The sequence below is a fragment of the Marmota flaviventris genome, chromosome 4 (assembly GCF_047511675.1).
Source record: "Marmota flaviventris isolate mMarFla1 chromosome 4, mMarFla1.hap1, whole genome shotgun sequence".
Classification (NCBI taxonomy): domain Eukaryota; kingdom Metazoa; phylum Chordata; class Mammalia; order Rodentia; family Sciuridae; genus Marmota; species Marmota flaviventris.
The window spans coordinates 34718779-34738038 of record NC_092501.1 but is presented as its reverse complement, the minus strand read 5'-3'; the positions used below and the strand labels follow the sequence as shown (position 1 = coordinate 34738038).

Below are 19260 nucleotides of genomic sequence, written 5' to 3'. Positions count from 1 at the left end.
TATCCACACTTGAGAGATAAGAGATCTAAGGATTGGAAGAGGGAAAACCTTTTGGGATTTCCAGTTTTATCAGACCCAAAGCCCATACAACCTCTTTCCATTATAATCATGCTATTCACCTGCAAGGTTTCCATCCTAGAGGCTACTGGCTGCTAGTAAAAGCATCCCCATGGTCTCAAAATGCAATTTTATTTATAAGTGATTAACTACTCTCTCCAAACTTATTCAACACATTAACAGTTTCTAGAGGGTACATGTCAGTGGTAGAGCATCTGCCTAGCATGCCCAAGGCCTTGGGTTCAATACTCAGCACTGACCAAAACCAGAAAATAAATGGCCAACAGATTCTTTTTTAGAACTACTAATAAAACCAGAGTTAGAAAAGTTCCAGAAAAACAATTTAGCAATGAAAAGTATAGTCAGCTATTTTAACTTCCAGGTTCATGGCCTCAGGCACTCTTGTATTCCAGCCAGACCATTTTGTCTACATAAATGTGTATTTTCAGCTCCATGGTACTAGGACAAGGATGTTGTTACTGGCATGCTGATTACTGAAACTCTTTGAGAGGAATGCACACATAAAAGTTCAGGTTACCTAAGTTTTTCCTGGAAAGAAGCCTATTCTTTGAATGAACTTCATGGAATAACCAATTCTAAAGAAATCTGTACAAATATCACCCCCAAAACAGGTACATAAAATGCTGGATTAAATGATATTACACAAATTTATATATTGTTAAGACTTCTCAGAACCTTAATATAATAATGTTTCCTAAATGTTTTCTGTCTATTGAACCTTTTATTAATGGAGAAAATGGATATAAAATGCACCAACTGCTCAATAAGTGACAATAATTATTGTTATGAGTAGACCTTTCATCTGTAATCCTTTTGAGATACTTGTCAGATGGAACAAGTGTCCTTCGGAATACACTCTAATAAACACTAAATGATCCCTTAAGGGACAGCATTGGCTATGTGCTCACCAACTTCCATTCAGTACACTGGAACTGCAGTATCTTCTTGACCTTCCTGGAAAAGGAATATAGTTTCTAAAGTCTCAAACTCTAAGAAACTCTGGACCCTTTGCAAATTCAGAGACTAAGAGCCAAAAATAGGATTCATTATGAACTGGGAGGCATTTTTCTCATTTTAGAGCAGAAATTTCCTGCTTTGGAAAAATTCCTGTGATGGAAAATGCCCAAATGGTGAATTCAGACTAAGAATTCAAGGACCAAACAAATAAATAAAGAAGGTAAAAGATGCTGAAGATTTCATATGATACACATGATGATATGGCTTACCCATACATTCTAAGATAGACACACAAAGGCAGATTTAACCGGGCTAAGATAAAATTAACATTGTGTGTGAGGAGGCAGTAAGTAGAGAATGAAGTCTAAGTAAAAATACCAGGAACAAAAAAGATACAAGCAACCAATCAAGGTTCTCTATAACTTAGACTCTATCTATTTTTCCCCCAATTTCTTTCTGTTCCCTTTCATACATTTGTGCTTCAACTAACTAACCTACACATCCTCCTTTAATATCACAAAAGTTCCCATTTCTTTTTTTTTTAAAGTTCCCATTTCTATGTTTATGCTGAGGCCTTTCCCTGAAATATTTATTCCCCATACATCTACCCTTATCCTGGCAATTCTGAATTATCATCCTTGAAGACCTAGTTCAAATGGCACTTCAGCTAGGAAGTTTTCTTTCATTCCTGTAGGTATAAATGAATTGTCCAAAGTCTACAATGTGTATCATATTTTCATTTTTGTCATTTTTATTAATTTAACAAATATTTGAGAATACATGCCAGGATCAGTAAATACTTTCTATATTTATATACATGTTTTATCTACCTGTTATACTATTATCTTTTTGAGCACAGATTCTTTTTTTTTTTTTAATTTTTTATTGTTGGTTGTTCAAAACATTACATAGTTCTTGATATATCATATTTCACACTTTGATTCAAGTGGGTTATGAGCTCTCATTTTTACCCCATATACAGATTGCAGAATCACATCAGTTACACATCCATTGATTTACATATTGCCATACTAGTGTCTGTTGTGTTCTGCTGCCTTTCCTATCCTCTACTATCCCCCCTCCCCTCCCCTCCCCTCCCCTCTTCTCTCTCTGCCCCCTCTACTGACATTCATTTGTCCCCCTTGTATTATTTTTCCCTTTCCCCTCACTTCCTCTTGTATGTACTTTTGTATAACTCTGAGGGTCTCCTTCCATTTCCATGCAATTTCCCTTCTCTCTCCCTTTCCCTCCCACCTCTCATCCCTGTTTAATGTTAATCTTCTTCTCATGCTCTTAGACCCTACTCTGTTCTTAGTTACTCTCCTTATATCAAAGAAGACATTTGGCATTTGTTTTTTAGGGATTGGCTAGCTTCACTTAGCATAATCTGCTCTAATGCCATCCATTTCCCTGTAAATTCTATGATTTTGTCATTTTTTAATGCAGAGTAATACTCCATTGTGTATAAATGCCACATTTTTTTTATCCATTCATCTATTGAAGGGCATCTAGGTTGGTTCCACAGTCTTGCTATTGTGAATTGTGCTGCTATGAACATCGATGTAGCAGTGTCCCTGTAGCATGCTCTTTTTAGGTCTTTAGGGAATAGACCGAGAAGGGGAATAGCTGGGTCAAATGGTGGCTCCATTCCCAGCTTTCCAAGAAATCTCCATACTGCTTTCCAAATTGGCTGCACCAATTTGCAGTCCCACCAGCAATGTACAAGTGTACCCTTTTCCCCACATCCTCGCCAGCACTTGTTGTTGTTTGACTTCATAATGGCTGCCAATCTAACTGGAGTGAGATGGTATCTTAGGGTGGTTTTGATTTGCATTTCTCTGACTGCTAGAGATGGTGAGCATTTTTTCATGTACTTGTTGATTGATTGTATGTCCTCCTCTGAGAAGTGTCTGTTCAGGTCCTTGGCCCATTTGTTGATTGGGTTGTTTGTTCTCTTATTGTCTAATTTTTTGAGTTCTTTGTATACTCTGGATATTAGGGCTCTATCTGAAGTGTGAGGAGTAAACATTTGTTCCCAGGGTGTAGCCTCCCTATTTACCTCTCTTATTGTTTCTTTTGCTGAGAAAAAACTTTTTAGTTTGAGTAAGTCCCATTTGTTGATTCTAGTTATTAACTTTTGTGCTATGGGTGTCCTATTGAGGAATTTGGAGCCCGACCCCACCGTATGTAGATCGTAGCCAACTTTTTCTTCTATCAGACGGCGTGTCTCTGATTTGATATCAAGCTCCTTGATCCATTTTGAATTAACTTTTGTGCATGGCGAGAGAAAGGGATTCAGTTTCATTTTGTTGCATATGGATTTCCAGTTTTCCCAGCACCATTTGTTGAAGATGCTATCCTTCCTCCATTGCATGCTTTTAGCCCCTTTATCAAATATAAGATAGTTGTAGTTTTGTGGATTGGTTTCTGTGTCCTCTATTCTGTACCATTGGTCCACCTGCCTGTTTTGGTACCAGTACTGTACTGTTTTTGTTACTATTGTTGAGCACAGATTCTTATGTTGGTTCATATCCGTTCTGACTCACAGTAACCAGTATTCTGCCTTAACCTCAGTAGTCACTCAAACATGGAAGGCACACTATTCAAAAAAGATGGCTCTATGTGGGGCTGGAGACAGCTATCATAATAGGTATGCTTCACTACAGACAGTGTAGTAATCCAGGAGGGAAAGAGATGGCATTTAAGAGGGGTCTTAGAAATTAGGGTAGGCTTTAGAATTTGAGATAGTAGAAATATTTCATTTTGATTGAATATGGGGTTCGAAGAAAAGCAGAAAAAGGTAAGCTTAGAAAAATTTTAAAGATCAACTGGGAAGGTCTTAATTCCAAGCAAAAGGATCTAAATTGTTTTCATAACCAAGGAGGAATGATTAAAAGTGCTAGAGATCTCCCTGATGTATGTTTAAGTAGGAGCAAGAGAGACCAGAATAATAGATAGATTGGGCAAAATTAAAAACTGAAAAATTAAACCAGCCTCTATTTCCAGCTTCTTTACTTTATCCCCACTTTTTTCAACTTTTGTTTTTCAAGTTTTAGGTGGATGACTATGTTCCCTGAGCTATAAGCTAAAGAACTAACCTACATAAATACACTTCAATTCAGTAATCCAGTTTTTAAACATATAGCAAAATCAATCTGTCATATTTCATATAAATTGTGATTGTGCTTTAGATTGTGACAAGGAAGCAGAAAACTTCACTGATACTCCTTTCCAGGTGTTTGCCATCCCACATCTCTTATGGCAGTGTTCTAGCAGATAAGAATTATTAGCATCTCCTTTGCCTTCTTCTCAAGCTTACTCTTTTTCAGTTCTTATCTCTGCTAGATCTCTTGCTCTATCAGCTTGCTGTCCTGAACTTCAGGTTCATCTATTCATACATTCAAAAAGTAGAATCACCTTGATGAGAGGGAACACTCACACAAAGGCTGCTTTACTGGAAGCACACAGACACAGCTGTCTTCTGGGATGCCTGGGACACCTGTCCTATGGAACTTCTCTTACTGAAGGAGTGAAAAAAGTCACATACCTAGAAGTTTTGCAATAGCTCCCGTTCTTGCCAATTTCTCTTCCCATTCTTTGGGACCGAGAAGTCAATTAATCAGGCCCAAAATACAATTCCTTCTGCCATCTTTTAGGATCAGTCCTATAAATGGGAGAGTCTGAGTAGACTTCCATTTAATGGAAGATAATCACTGACCAAAAATATCTCCCCAATATAACCTAAAATTCATCAATTTGGGATTCATTTGAGTTAAAAAAACAAACAAAACAACAACAATAAAAACAAACAAACAAACATGACTCTGGACAAGATAAGTTAGAAGGGACTTTGCAATCAGCTTCTACATTAGGGAAACAATCTAACTGATCTGACCCACTTGAAGAGAATGGGAGTGTGATTTGAGGGGAAAGGGTAAGGGAGAAGGACAAAGTATAGAAAATCTTTAGGCCATTTTGGAACATGTTGTGTTTCCAATGAAAAATCCAAGGAGGGTAAGAATGAGGGCACTGGGATCCTGGAAGCTAGCAAATGAAGGCTAGCCAAGCCAAGATAAAGGAATAATAAAGAGCCATAGCTCAAAAAGTTTAGTGAATGAGCTACAAAGGTTGAATTTTCCTTGGAAATTTCCAATAGCTTTCTCCAAGGTCCTCATGTACTCCTAAAGGTTCAACCCAGCTCTCACTTTCTGTGGGACCATTCACAAAAAAGTGGAATGTACCACAACCTATTTCACCAAATGAGGCTTGGAGTGGTGGATATAGAGCTAACGCCAAGAACGGGATATCAAATATGATACCAAAAGAGCTGGAACCAAAAATGGGATTTAGTTTGTTAAAATGACAGGTGTCTAGAGATGTTTTTTCCCATCCTAAATTTTCTTCAAACTATTTATGGTGGAAATTCTGAGTATGCCTGGGTCTAAGAAATATGTGATTGGCAATCCACCATTGAGATTCACCAAGCTCCAATAAAACTATTTCAACTGAGCTCAGAAAATGAAAAATGCAGTAAGGCAGAGTTTTGCAGACACACAAACAATGAAAGTTAGTTTCCCCACAAACATTTCCAAAACATATAATTAAACTAATTATCTTCAAAAGTTTTTTAAACTAAGGGTAACACATGTGTTTAGAGTGAAAATACCCATTATAGCTTGCTCCCTGCTCAAGATAGTCCTGTCCACATGAGAGATTGTAAGGCACATTGTTCTCCTTCCCCTAGAGAGCCAGTGACATGACTCATCCAAGGTCTATAAGCCTTGCCTGCTCATTTCCAATTTCTTCACCTCAATTTAATAGCTTCTTCCCTACTGTAAACATAATTACCTCAATGTACACCTGTACACCTTTGTCTTTTTTAATATAAAAATATATTTCTAATCCTGTCCTAATTGCACATGACCAATTCTATCTTAACCCTTCCTATTTCATTCCCACTACCCTTCCACCAGTGGCAAAAGCTCTCTGGAGGTTGATTATTTACCTCTCAGACATTTGACCCTATCGAATTTGGCACACAAATTACTCAAAAGAAAAAGAAGTTATTTTGGCTTTATTATTTATTCAGATGAAATATTGCACACTCCATTCTGTCATTCCTCACATCTCCCACATCACATACAATCCCTCTAGACTGTTTAAAGAGCAAAGATAACAAAGGTTCTCTACTCTTTTCCCCACCTGCTGTTTCCCCACCTGTATAGCTACCCTATCCAACACAGTCACTGTTGTTATCCAAAAATCTGGCAATGGTCCCAGAATTTGAAAATTACAGTGGCACTTTCCCACTGGCTAAAATCCTTGTTTCTTTTTCAGCATTAATCACTCTTTTATAACTCAATATCCCCATTCTTCAGCAATTCCCTCTTCTGCTTTATATGCTGCACTCTCCCCTTTATAGGTGACCAACTCTCAATATCATTGTTTCACAACCATTTGTAAACCCTGCTCTTTTCAAAAGATGTAGCTGGACTCTAACCTTGGTCTCCTGAATCACAGAGCATGATATAGGACTGATAACAATAGCCAATTACATCTGCACAAGTACCTGACCTTAACCAAATGTTTTCACATTCATTCTCCTCTTATTCGAGTCTCTCAATAATCCAGAGAAGAATGAATGTTCTTTGCCGCAGTCTGGATGGGCACAAAATAACTGGGCCACCACACCGCCTTGTAGATTCAAACAGCAATTCTTTATTCCCGAACTCTCACTGGCACTCTACACGCACGTTCTGGGAAAATTCACCTCCACCAGGCTCTGCGTACCAAATACTCTCAGAACCCCGCGAGAACTCCACAGGAACTCCAGGAGTGGGAGTCTGAGGCAGCAGGATATGCCCTATTCCCAGCAGGATCCACCCTAAACCTGGAACCGCCCTATTCCCAGCAGGATCCACCCTAATCCCTGAGCAGGGTCACCTTTCAACCAAAACTCTCAAACATTCATGCAATGTCACTGCAAATGACCTGGGTCCAAGGCAAGCCCATTTCCACAATGGAGAGTCCTCCCTCTAAGCAACATTGGGTAGGCTGACAAGGAAATTGCCATGTGTCATTCCTACTTGGCTATGGCTCTCAGCAGTTCTTCCTATTTACTACCTGAGGAAACTACAATTCAGCAAGGATCAGATGACTATTCTGAGCCAAGAGATATTTAAATTACAGAGTCAAGAGTCAAACTGGGAACTTCAAGGTCAAACCCCAACTCTTTCCCCAGACACATGTCTCAGAATATACTGAGCTGTCAAAGCAAGCCCTATATCTTTGATGCAAGTTTACAGTGATAATGTAGCTTCATCCTCTTGCCTACTCTGTATCACCATTTTTACTCTATTTCCTATGCTAGCACCAGTCCTTGACCCCACCCTGCCCTTTCAACTTCCCATGGATCTGCTAATTAAACCAAGCTCTTTTCTTCTGATTTGAACATAGTCCTATTCTTTCTCTACTAGTACCTTTTTCACCTAATGATTTACTCACACTGTGGCTCAAGAGCCACAATCTCTTAACCACAAATTCTGTATAAGTACACACTAATTTATAGTTTCAGCTCCATAATCTCCATCCTCTCTCTCTCTTGCCCTGTTGAAATCCTCTAGCTTAGAGTGTAAGCTCCTGCCCAGAAAGCTCATTTTGCCAGCTATGGGTATCATTCCATACAAAGCCATACATTCAAAGGCTCATAACATTAACAATTATGATATTTTTAAAACAAATTACTTCTGTCCTTGATCTGAAATAATGACAGAAACCAACTACAAAGACCACTAAGAACATCATTTTTATTCTGATTCAGAGTTTCTTTAAATAGGAATTAGTTTATCAGAGCTGTAAAGTAGATGACAAGGGAACATATTTTTCTGTGTGGTCCGAAAAGTATAACATGAAATTTGGAACAATTTGTTATTAGCTTCCCATCACCAGCAATAGTCCAGCTCTACTGCACAGCAAGGTCAACCCAGGTAAGAGAATGGCAGTTACTAGCGTTCCTGATATAAGGAGGAGGTGGTCAGTTATTCCAATTGCATACATGCTCTGGAAAAGCACCAGGTGGCTGCATATTACTTACAGGTTTGTCCTTGATGGTGGGACTTGACACACACAGGTACAGTTTCCCATCTTCTTCTAGGCAGGCATCTATCAAGGCTTGTACTGAGCTCTCCTCCTGGAAGAGCAGAAACGCATAGCCTTGGGGAGAACAAAAACAAAAGGACAGGGAGGAATCAGTAAATTAAACTCAAAGTACCTGTCTGTTGCTTCATTTTGACAAATTTTTACTAAAATTTAAGACATTCAAGTGGGACGACAAAGAGACTTGAGACCCCCATGTGCCAGGCACTATGCTAGGTGTGCATGACATTACCTTGCTTAAACATCCCTGACTGAGCTAGCTGGGTGCTCCAACATTACCTTTTACTCAGGGGAGCAAGCTCAGAACACCTCTATGGAATTTCTTCTAACTAGGTCTCATCATGATTAATGAGGGCAGGTAGATTCACCCTGGGCATGAACCACAACTAGCAGCCAGGAAATAAGCATCACTTGCCTCCAATTTCCACCAAGCTATACGATACAACTGGGATGAGCCTTGAAAATATTATGCTAACTGAAAGAAGCCAGACCAAAATATCATATCCAGAATAGGTAAATTAAGACAAATAATAGATTAGTGGTATCTGTAACTGGAGGGCTAGAGGGAACAGACACAGAGTTTCCTTTGGGAATGATAAAACTTTTCTAAAATTGACTGTGGTGATGGTTGTAAAACTCTGTGGACATACTAAAAAACAATGAACTATACATATTAAGTTGGTAAACTGTATAGTATGTGAATTATACCTCAACAAAGTTGTTTTTTACATATTAAAACTGCTACTACTGCTACTTTTTTTTAGGGTTACCTTCCTAGCATAATATATTATCTATAAACATGAACATTAATTGCAGGATTTCCCTGGACACAATCAGTTTTTAAAACTGTATCCTTTATTGCACATAGTAATTGTATATATTTAGGGGCATAGTGTCATAAGCTGATACATATATATAATGTATAATGATCAAATACAGGTAATTAGCATTTTCCTCTCCTTAAAACAGTTATCACTTCTTTGTGTTGGGAAGCTTTAAACTTCTCTATCCTAGTTCTTTAGAAAATATATAGGGCTGAGGGTATTACTCGGTGATAGAGCACACTGCCTACATGTGAGAAGCCCTGATTTAATCCCCAACACCAATAAAAATAAACAACTCATTGTGAACTATAGTCAACCTATTGATAGTTTAATTCAGTAAGATTTATTGATTAATTATTACAAGTGGGACACGGTCTATGCATTATGAGAACACTGAAATGAGTGAGACCAGATTCCTGAAGTCAAGAGACTTATGGAGCAGAATAAGCAGACATTTGAACAAAACTATAACTACAAAGCTGAGGGAGAAAAGTGGGGTGGGCCGGAGGCAGTGCCACAGGAGCCCTGAGGAGTGAGGACTCTGATTTAGGAGAATCGGCAAAGACTTCAAAGAGAACAACAGATGTTCAGGGGGCCAACTCTGACACTTGTTGCCACAATGGCATTCATGAATGGCAGCTGAGCAAAGGCCCATCATGAGCAAGTCTAAGCCTGATTACTCAACTATTCATCCTCTTTACAACCCTAATAGCTTTGCTAAATCTCTCAGCTGTCACCCCAATTCCCAGTCCTGCTACTGACCTCAAAGAAAATCATCACCAATACTGTTTTCTGGTGCTTTGTGTGTTGGAACAATGTAACTGGTGGAGAAGGACAAGAACCCCTATATACAGAAGATTTTTATACATCATACAAAGATTTTTAATTCACAATCAACTGGCTATAAATCAAAGTCCTCTTGTGTCCCGGTAGGTAATAAAATTGTCACATAATGACAGCAGCAGTGGTAATTGCTGTTCTTTTATTTAGACTTTTCTTCAAACCTTCATCCACATAGAGAGTATTCAGGTAAGCACAGCAGGAAAAAGATGAGCTACTTCACAAAACACCAGGAAGTGGCCATTGTAACAGGCAAAAGCCAGCACACAGGCGAATGCACCTAGCTGAATGGGTGGGCTGGCAGCTACAAGAAAGAGGCTTTCTAGAGTTAGGACTTAGAGCTGTTTTCTGGACTTTGTTCCCAGGCTAGCTGGGTCAAAAGATTCAGTAGGTGACTAGGCAGGAAAAATAAAACCTAACTGAAAAAGTAGAAAAGATAATACATCATTTCTTTCTCCTCTCTTTTGCAAACAGTATCAAACTATCAACAAGTCCTGGGGACTTTATTAGAAATTCAGTGTTTTAATTTAGTGTAAGAACATTAATTCTACATGTCTAGAGAATATTAGAAATGAGTGAGTTAAAAAAAAATGCAACTATTACAAAAAGGAGGTCTGGAAAGTCCCCTTAAACCTCCTATCTTACCAGGCTAAATTCTGGTTCAGAACTTCCACAAAGGTCATAAGGAAGTATACTGAGCATCTTACCCTTGGAGAGGAGCCCATTTGTTTGTACATTATGCACAGTCATATCAAAAAGGCCTGGAAGCCAAGCATGGCAACACATGCTTATAAACCCAGCAACTGGGGAGGTTGAGGCAGGAGGATTGCAAGTTCCAGGCCAACCTTGGCAACTTAGCAGGACCCTACCTCAAAATAAAACATAATAAGGAGAAGGGAGTGTATCTGAGTAGTACAGTACTCAGTGAGTTGGGGCTTTCTCTAGTTCCTTGCCTCTGGAAGGTCTCCAGCTGACAGCACCTTTCTTCCACACCACTGCTCACCCTCTCTGCTATCTCCCACATCAACTCCAGTTTTGAGTCACCCTTGAGCATCAGAGAAAGGGAAGTTGTCTCTCCATAGCACCTAAGTAGTTACCACAAAAGCAAGCAGATTTTCACATAGACCTATATCATAGCCATAGATGTCTACACTAGCAGTAGACAAGTAAAAACAACTATGACTCACAAGTAAAAGCCTGTTACAAATATTAATACCAAGAGAAAAGACATATAAAAACCTTTTTCACCTTTCCCAGGTAACAGTCCATCACAGTTTACCAATTTCTTCAGGATGGTTATTTTACAACAAATAATTTTGTGTCAAAACAATTCATCTTTTCCAAAGTCTCTATATTGATAATATCTGTTAGGACTACAGATAAAGGATGTGTCTGAACACCCCTCTGAGCTGTAATCTAACAATTTCCTTCCACTTTTTTTCCCACCAAAATAAAATTTACCAGAATACCCATAAGCCATCCACGAAAACCTTGCCTAACTAAAATGCTTGATACCTCATGGTCAAGCATATCCTGATGACAAGAGACATTATAGAATTTTTTAAACTCAGGAAGAAAGAATTCTTCAAACCCATTTCCCCTTAGATCTTTTTTTTTTAAAATGTTTATTTATTCTTTTTTAGTTTTCGGCAGACACAACATCTTTGTTTGTATGTGGTGCTGAGGATCGAACCCGGACCGCATGCATGCCAGGCGAGTGCGCTACCGCTTGAGCCACATCCCCAGCCCCCCCTTAGATCTTGACAAGTAAATATAAGGTCAAAGTAAATAATGGACAAAAGGATATCCTCAAGAATAACAAGGTCAATGTAAGGTAGAAATTAAATCAATGATTTACTAAAGAGTAAATTCCACACGGTACTCCTGATCCAAGAAGAGTCCTGGATCAGGAGTCAGGAGGGCTGGATTTAGCTACAAGTCCTAACATTTACTAGCTGTATGATAGTAACAGCTAACATTTATTGAATGTTTACACCAGGCACTGACCTAAATGCCTTGTATGTATTAACTCACTTCATCTTCACACACACCCTATGAAGTAGACACTATTTTAATTGTTTTATTACAGTTTAGAAAACTGCACTGGGAATCAAGTGTCTTGTTTGAAGTCATCTAGTAAATGAAAGTACCATGAACTTGAAGCTGGGTATGAGGGCACATGCCTGTAATCCCAACTGCTTGGGAGGCTGAGGAGGAGGATTTCAACTTCAGAGTCAGCATGGGCAATTTAGTAAGACCCTGTCATAAAATAAAACAAAACAAAACAAAAGAAAAGAAACGGGGATTTAGGTCAATGATACAGCACTTGCCTAGCATGCATGAGGCCCTGAGTTTAATCTCAAGTACCATGATCTTGAATATTAATTTAACATTTTTTGAGATTCAGGCTCTTTTCTCTATAAAATGAAGAAACTAAATATTTGTCCTGATTATTTTACAGAAATGTAGGTTGTAAGATAATATATGTAAAGGTGCTTTATGAACTAGGGGATCCTGCAAGTGTTGATTTTTCATTTTCAGCACTTTCAATTATTTGTATGATATATAAAATTAAAATTGGGTTATTTCATATGGTCTCATTATAAAAATTAGAATTAAACTAATGATGTGCACTTTCTATTTTCCCTCTATAAGTGTTTGGTGAGTAAAGGGAAGTAACCTAGATACTGAAGAAAAGTCCTAATTAAAGATTCTGAAGATATGCTGAATATTACTATAAACAAACAATAAGGTGACTGAATATCTACTTTCACATATTCCTAGCCATTTCTACCAAGAGAGAACTGTCAGGGGTAGTATTATTTGCTGATTATACCTATAAATACAGCTTCTCTAATCATTCTATTGATGGCAGGTTGTTCTATTAGTTTGGAAGGCATAAAAAACAAAATAGAACACTTGACCCAAAACTTGTCAACTCCCTCAGATCTCCCTTGTAACTCTGAGCCAGGAACAGATAATAGGATTATAAAACTCCTCCATTTTCAGAAGTAGTGACCTGAGGAGTGTGTGGGGGCTTCAGAAATGTGGTGAGCTGTGGGAGGCCCTTAGCCCAGGAACAGTCTATGGGAGGAGACATGGCTTTAGAGGGAACAGGAGGAATTCTTGCCCACTGTCAGTATCATGACCCTGGGTTGACAAGTAGAATGGATGGAAGGAAATTCCTTGTTTTCTCACTGGTACCAAATAGGTTGGAGGAAGAAGGGTAGAACAGCAAGGGACTTTAGGATGAGAATGATTGACGAGTACAATTTTCTTGGGGGAAAAAGGCACAGGAAAGTTGGGGAAAAAAACTTAATTAGGATAATTCCATTTTATTTGGCCACATTTTTGAAGGGTAAACTTAATTAAAATTTTTTTCTCTTAATACCTGGGAACACATTAAGAATAACAACCTCCAAAATGTTCTTGGCTGCCTTTAAAAAAAAAAAAAAAGAAAAGCTTCCTCAGTTCTTAAATACATAATTTTTCAAAATATTTAATCCATAGTAAAAATAACAATCACCAACAACTTTACTAAGTGCTCACAATGTTCCAGGCTTTTTTTTTTTTTGTGGTGTTGGGAATTGAACCCAGGGCCTTGTGCATGTGAGGCAAGCACTCTACCAACTGAGCTATATCCCCAGCCCTGTTCCAGGCACTTTGCTAATACACATATTATATGTGTGAGCTCATTTCACCCTCACAATAACAATATGAGGTAAATATAGTTGTTATTATCATTTTATAGATGAAGAAATCCGAGCTCTAAGAGGTTAAGGGACTCTGATTAAAATCCAGGGATTGAATCTGGAGTTAAAACCTAGGTCAGCCAGGCACAGTGGCACACACCTGTAATCCCAGAGGGTTGGAAGGCTGAGGCAAAAGGATCCCAAGTTCAAATACAACCTCAGCAAAAGTAAGGTGATTAGCAACTCAGTGAGAACCTGTCTCTACATAAGATACAAAATAGGGCCAGGGATATGGCTCAGTGGTGGAGTGCCCTAGGTCAGGATCCAGAGCCCTCACTCATATCCATTAACTTATACTGTCTCACCTAAAAAATGGCTAGATAAAAATTTTTATGTCACTAATAAAAAAGGACTTGCCTTTAAAATGTTCTTGTGACAGTGACCATTTGACAGTGTTAGAGTAAGTCACCTATGCTTTAGTCCTATAATTTAAGTCCTATTTAGAGTTAATAGCTCCAAAATCCACAAAAACTATATAATGTAGACTTGAAATCATGAATTTCAAAATAACTAGGGGAGGCTTCATTTAGTTTATTTATTTAAAAACTTTTTTTTTTTTTTAGTTGTAGATGGACACAGTACATTTATTTATTTTCGTGGTGCTGAGGATCAAACCCAGTGCCTCACATGTGCCAATTGAGCACTCTACCACTGAACCACAACCCCAGCCCCATGTAGTTGTATTTAGGTCAATCAAAGTTATATTGAGCAAAGTTGATTGTTGATTTTCAATTCTTAAATTGTTCATTTAAAATAAAGGCTAGGGCTGGGGTTGTGTCTCACACGCGTGAGACCCTGGGTTCGATCCTCAGAACCACATAAAAAATAAATGAGTGAAATAAAGGTTTTGTGTCCAACTACAACTAAATAAATAAATAAACAAACAAATAAATAAATAAATAAAATGAAGGCTCTTCAGGAAGTTAAAGAGCAGATCCCAGGGCCTTGGACATGCTAAGCATGTACTCAGCCACTGACCCATAGTATCCCCAGCCCGAGAATCTTAAATGGATTCCAAAACCACTGGGTGGTGAGGAGGAAAGGAAAAGGGGCAGTACTAGGGAATGAAATTGACCAAATTATACTGTTATATTGTGTGCACATATGAATATATAACAATGAATCATACTGCCATGTATAATTATAATACACCAATAAAAAGGAAAAAGAAAAAAAGGTGGATTTAAGGGGAGAAAACAAGATATTCATATAATCTTAAAGTATCACTTCACAGAAAAATCAACATTTACAAAGAAAGAAAAACGATACTTTTACAATCAAGAATGTGGCAGACACCACCTTAACTAAATGATCAAATTTAATATCACCAATAAAAGGCCAACTGACACCAGGTGACTCCTGCACTGTGTCTTCAGTGCATCCTGATCTTCTGCTAACATTGTTTGACCTGAATCTCAATGTGAGGAGACAATCAGACAATTCCAGATGAAAGGATATTCTATAAAGCAACTGGCATGGATTCTTCAAATGATATAAAAGTCAAAAAGCTGAGGGATCTGTCCAAATTAAAAATTTAAAAGATACAACAAGTAACTAACTGCCAAGTCTAGACTTTGGATCTTGGTTTCTTTCTTTCTTTTTTCTTTTTTTTTTTTTAAACAGGGCTAAAAGACATTACTGGAGCAATCTAGATAGTTTTTGTTCTCACAAGACATGCTAAAGAGTGAGGGATCTTGACATTTACAACATACTCTTAAATGGGTCACTGAGAAAAAAAATAAAGAGAAAGTAAATATGGAAAATGCTAACAACTGGTAAATCTGGAAGAAGACTCTCTATATAGGTATTCATTACACTATTTTTACAACTTCTTTGTAGGTCTAGAATTCATAAAAGTAAAAATTAGTGAAAAAATTTGATAAAACTGCAAGATTTTTCAGGAGAAGAAGGTAATATACTTCCTCACTATATAAAAAGGTGTTTGATTAAAAAAAACGACTTAAAGTTAACAAATGCTATTGGTGATTTATGTTTCAAGTAACAACTACAAATGGGAAAACAATTCCAACTTATGGGGCTGTTCCCTGGCTGCATTAATAAAATGGCAACAGACCAAGGGGTGACTGGTTTCTGAGTAAGACAGACCAGCCCTTGAAGGAAAGGTCCATGGCTGGCCTGGACAGGCAGAGAGCTCTCTCCTCTCACAAAGTCCAGGCTCCCTAATTACCAATGACCTTCCTAGAGAGGTCTGAAGGACATCTCCCCAGCTAGCACTGCCTGAGTTCAGACTTTTTTGGCACACTCTGTTCTAAACATTCTTTTTGACCTTGGCTTTCAGGTCAGAGGATTTACCTGGTTTGCCTCAGGAGACTTGTCTTTGGATTCAATTCAAAAGAACCAAAAATATTTAGGAAGTATGAGGCAGGATGCTAGGCACTGAAGCTACAAAGATAAACAAGCCAATGAAAAACCCTGTCCTGGAAAAATTCAGCCTGTAAATAAATGACTAATAACATGAAAAGTATTATGTTAGGTGTATGTCCTACGGAACACAAGTAAGAAACAAATGGAGTTGATTTATCCAAATATCAGGGAAAGTCACAGTGCAAAAGCCAAATCATGCCCCTAAGCTGGGGGATGATTACTTTCCAGGAAGTAAGAGTATTCCAAGTTCAGGAAAAGAACAGGCCATGGCATGGAAAGGCCCAAGGACTGGCTCACTTGGAGAGCACTGAATAGAGTCATGGGTTAGCACCTAGAACTAGGAGTAAATAATCAGCTCACCAATCCCCTGCCTGATGCCTGGAGAGCACCGTAGGTCTATAAACTAGTTCTCTTACTCATTTTCCTCTTGGATGAGAACATTTGTTCTGTAAGATGTATTAACTCTCATTATGTGCCCAAGGCACTGCAGGGAAAAAACTGACAGGAACAAATCCTTGTTATCAAGGTATATAATATACATGCTAGTACAAGAAGTTTATGAGGAATAAGTACATAGAGAAATAATGCATTAAAAATCTTACCAATTATTATTATTGTTGTTGTTGTTGGAGGGGATACTGAGGATTAAACCTATGGGTGCTCTATCACTAGGCTTCCTCCCCAGTCCTTTTTATTTTTTATTTCAAGACAGGATCTAAGTTGCTGAGAATCTTGCTAAATGGCTGAGGCTGGCTTCAAATTTACAATCTTCCTGCCTCAATCCCCTGAGAAGCTGGGGTTACAGGTGTGTGCCACCTAAGAATTATTTTTTAAAAGTTAACTTCATCGGGACTGGGGTTGTGGCTCAGTGGTAGAGCACTTGCCGATCACGTGTGAGGCACTGGGTTTGATCCTCAGCACCACATATAAATAAATAAAGATCCATCAACAATTAATAAAATATTTATTAAAAAAAAGTTAACTTTGCTCAGTTGGTAGAGTGCTTGCCTCATATGCACAAGGTCCTGGGTTCAATCCCTAGCACCACAAAAAAAAAAAAAAAGTTAACTTCACAGTAAGATTATTTTCAGTAAATAATTTACTTTCAGTAAATAAGACATGGATAAATTGCTCTATTTTTCTTTCTTATTTTGCAGTTGGGGTACTGGGGATTGAACCCAGGTCCACTTTATTACTGAGCTATATCCCCAGACTTTTTTTTGAATCAGGGTCTTGCTAAGTTGCTTAGGGCCTTGATAAATAGCTGAGGCTGGCCTCAAACTTCCAATTCTCCTGCCCCAGTGTCCTGAGTAGCTGGAATTACAGGCAGGTGCCACTGTACCTGGCCTAGAAATTATTTTTTTTTAAAACATACTTTTAAAAGTCTTTCAGGGCTGGGGATATAGCTCAGTGGTAAAGCACTTGCCTAGTATGCTGGAGGTCCTGGGTTCAATTCCCAACTTTGAAAAAAAAATAATTTGAACTTCACAGAGAAATTACTTTCAGTAAGAAAGATACAGATGAAGAAATTAAGAAAGTTTGTAGGTGCTTGCATATTGGCCAGACCTTAGTGATATACATGGGTTAAAACATGGAGAAAGCATTCCCATAGAAGAAATTAGCTTAAGTTAAAATGTAAATGACTCTGCAGATAGAATGTCATCTATGGATTCCTAAATATTCCCCTTGGAGTTAGAATAAACACTTCTTTTACTGTATTTACTAAATAGGGCTAAGACTCTACCATTTCAGTTCTAACCTGATTTGTGTTTTCTATTACACCAATAACTACTTCTTTGTGGGCTTGCTGCTTAGTGAGCAGGGATGGGGATAGTTGGGAATGAACAAGAAAACAAGCTGGCTAAATAGAAGTACCTCAGAGATGAAAATCGGCGATCTACTTCCTGTGTTCTTAGTGAAGTTTCTGCAGTCCAGGGCAGTGACCTGGAGCATTTGGGCTTAAAATCTATTCTGTTTACATAATCACACATTCCCTATATAAAGAGATCTTTGTAAAGTCTGCCAATCTATCAATTCTAGTCACAGTCAGTTCTAACAAGTGCCTGACCAAAGAAAACTAAGACCAGACTGGGGGCGTGGGAGGGAACTCGTCAAACTAGTTGGACAATTTTATTATTACTGAGCATTACATTTTCATCAGGGGGAAGGATGTTAACTTTTTTTTTTAACACTAATAGCCTAATACTGTGCTGTTGCTTATGTGCACAGTCTCACATAATCCTCTGAATAACCTAATGCGAAGTATCAACTCAGATGAGTAAACTGAGGTTCAGAGATTAAACTATTTGCTCAATGTCACTTAGCAAGTAACTACTGGTGCCAATGTTTGCATCCACAAACTTAGCTCTTATCCCACTGCTTGTTACTCTCCTTCATTTGGCTTCAAAAGACTGGGGAATTCTGTCTTAATCCAGCAGACACCCCCTATAGATAGATGAAACTTCATTATGGCCTGCTCATACACTGCCTGAGCTTTGATAGTCTAATTTCTTCTCTTCCCTGGACTTTAACATTCCTCTGATCAGTTGTTGATGCTGCAGTGAGTTTTCTCTGTGCCACAGTTTCTTCTTATCAAGACTAAAGTCATCCATTCCATCTTAAAAGACAACTCAGGTCTGCTCTCAGCTTTCATAAACTTTCATCAAATCCTTCCCATTTCTGACTCTTTCAATTAACACATCCTTTCTTGGTCACATTTGCTTATAACCTTATTCTATAAAATTTCTCCCAGCAAGTCCTAACCATAGCTAAAACATCCTCTCTATCTAACCCTGCCAAATTTACACTTTTCATTTCAGTTTCTGAAATCTACCCTTTCCAAAGAAAGTCCTCATCAGGAGTAGTTATGGCTTCTCTGAACTTCACAAGCATCCACCCCTTCTTGGCACCTCTGTCTGGGTACAGCATAATATACACTGCTGTAACTTTGTATAAACTGTTTCTGTTACTTATGTAGCTGCTCAAGCTTTGTCCTTGTGGCCTGTATATTCCCAATGCCTCCTCCTTTCTGTACAGTCCCTAAAACTAATTTTAAAGTTCATCTTCAATACAACACTAAAAAACATGGATGTTTAGTAAGTTTAAATGAAGTGTGTGCTCAGATTTTTAAAAGCAAAAATAGATGCTGCTCCATCTGTCAAAACAGAACAAGACAAAGAACCCACCCTTGCTACTATGCAGTGAAGCTTCCATATTTTTATAAGAAAATCCTTCCTTGGAACAAAAACTATAACCAAGTAAACTATTAA

At 38.2% G+C, this 19260-nt stretch overlaps 1 protein-coding gene across 6 annotated transcripts in view; it reads right to left on the bottom strand.

The window, feature by feature from the left end:
• Positions 1-19260, bottom strand: part of Cpeb3 (cytoplasmic polyadenylation element binding protein 3) — a 188287-nt gene that overhangs the window by 38453 nt on the left and 130574 nt on the right. For all 6 annotated transcript variants that reach the window (XM_071611094.1, XM_071611093.1, XM_071611090.1 and 3 more), the window contains exon 7: positions 8129-8247. In XM_071611094.1, the coding sequence (XP_071467195.1) occupies positions 8129-8247 (119 nt within the window). The remainder of the gene's footprint in view (positions 1-8128; positions 8248-19260) is intronic.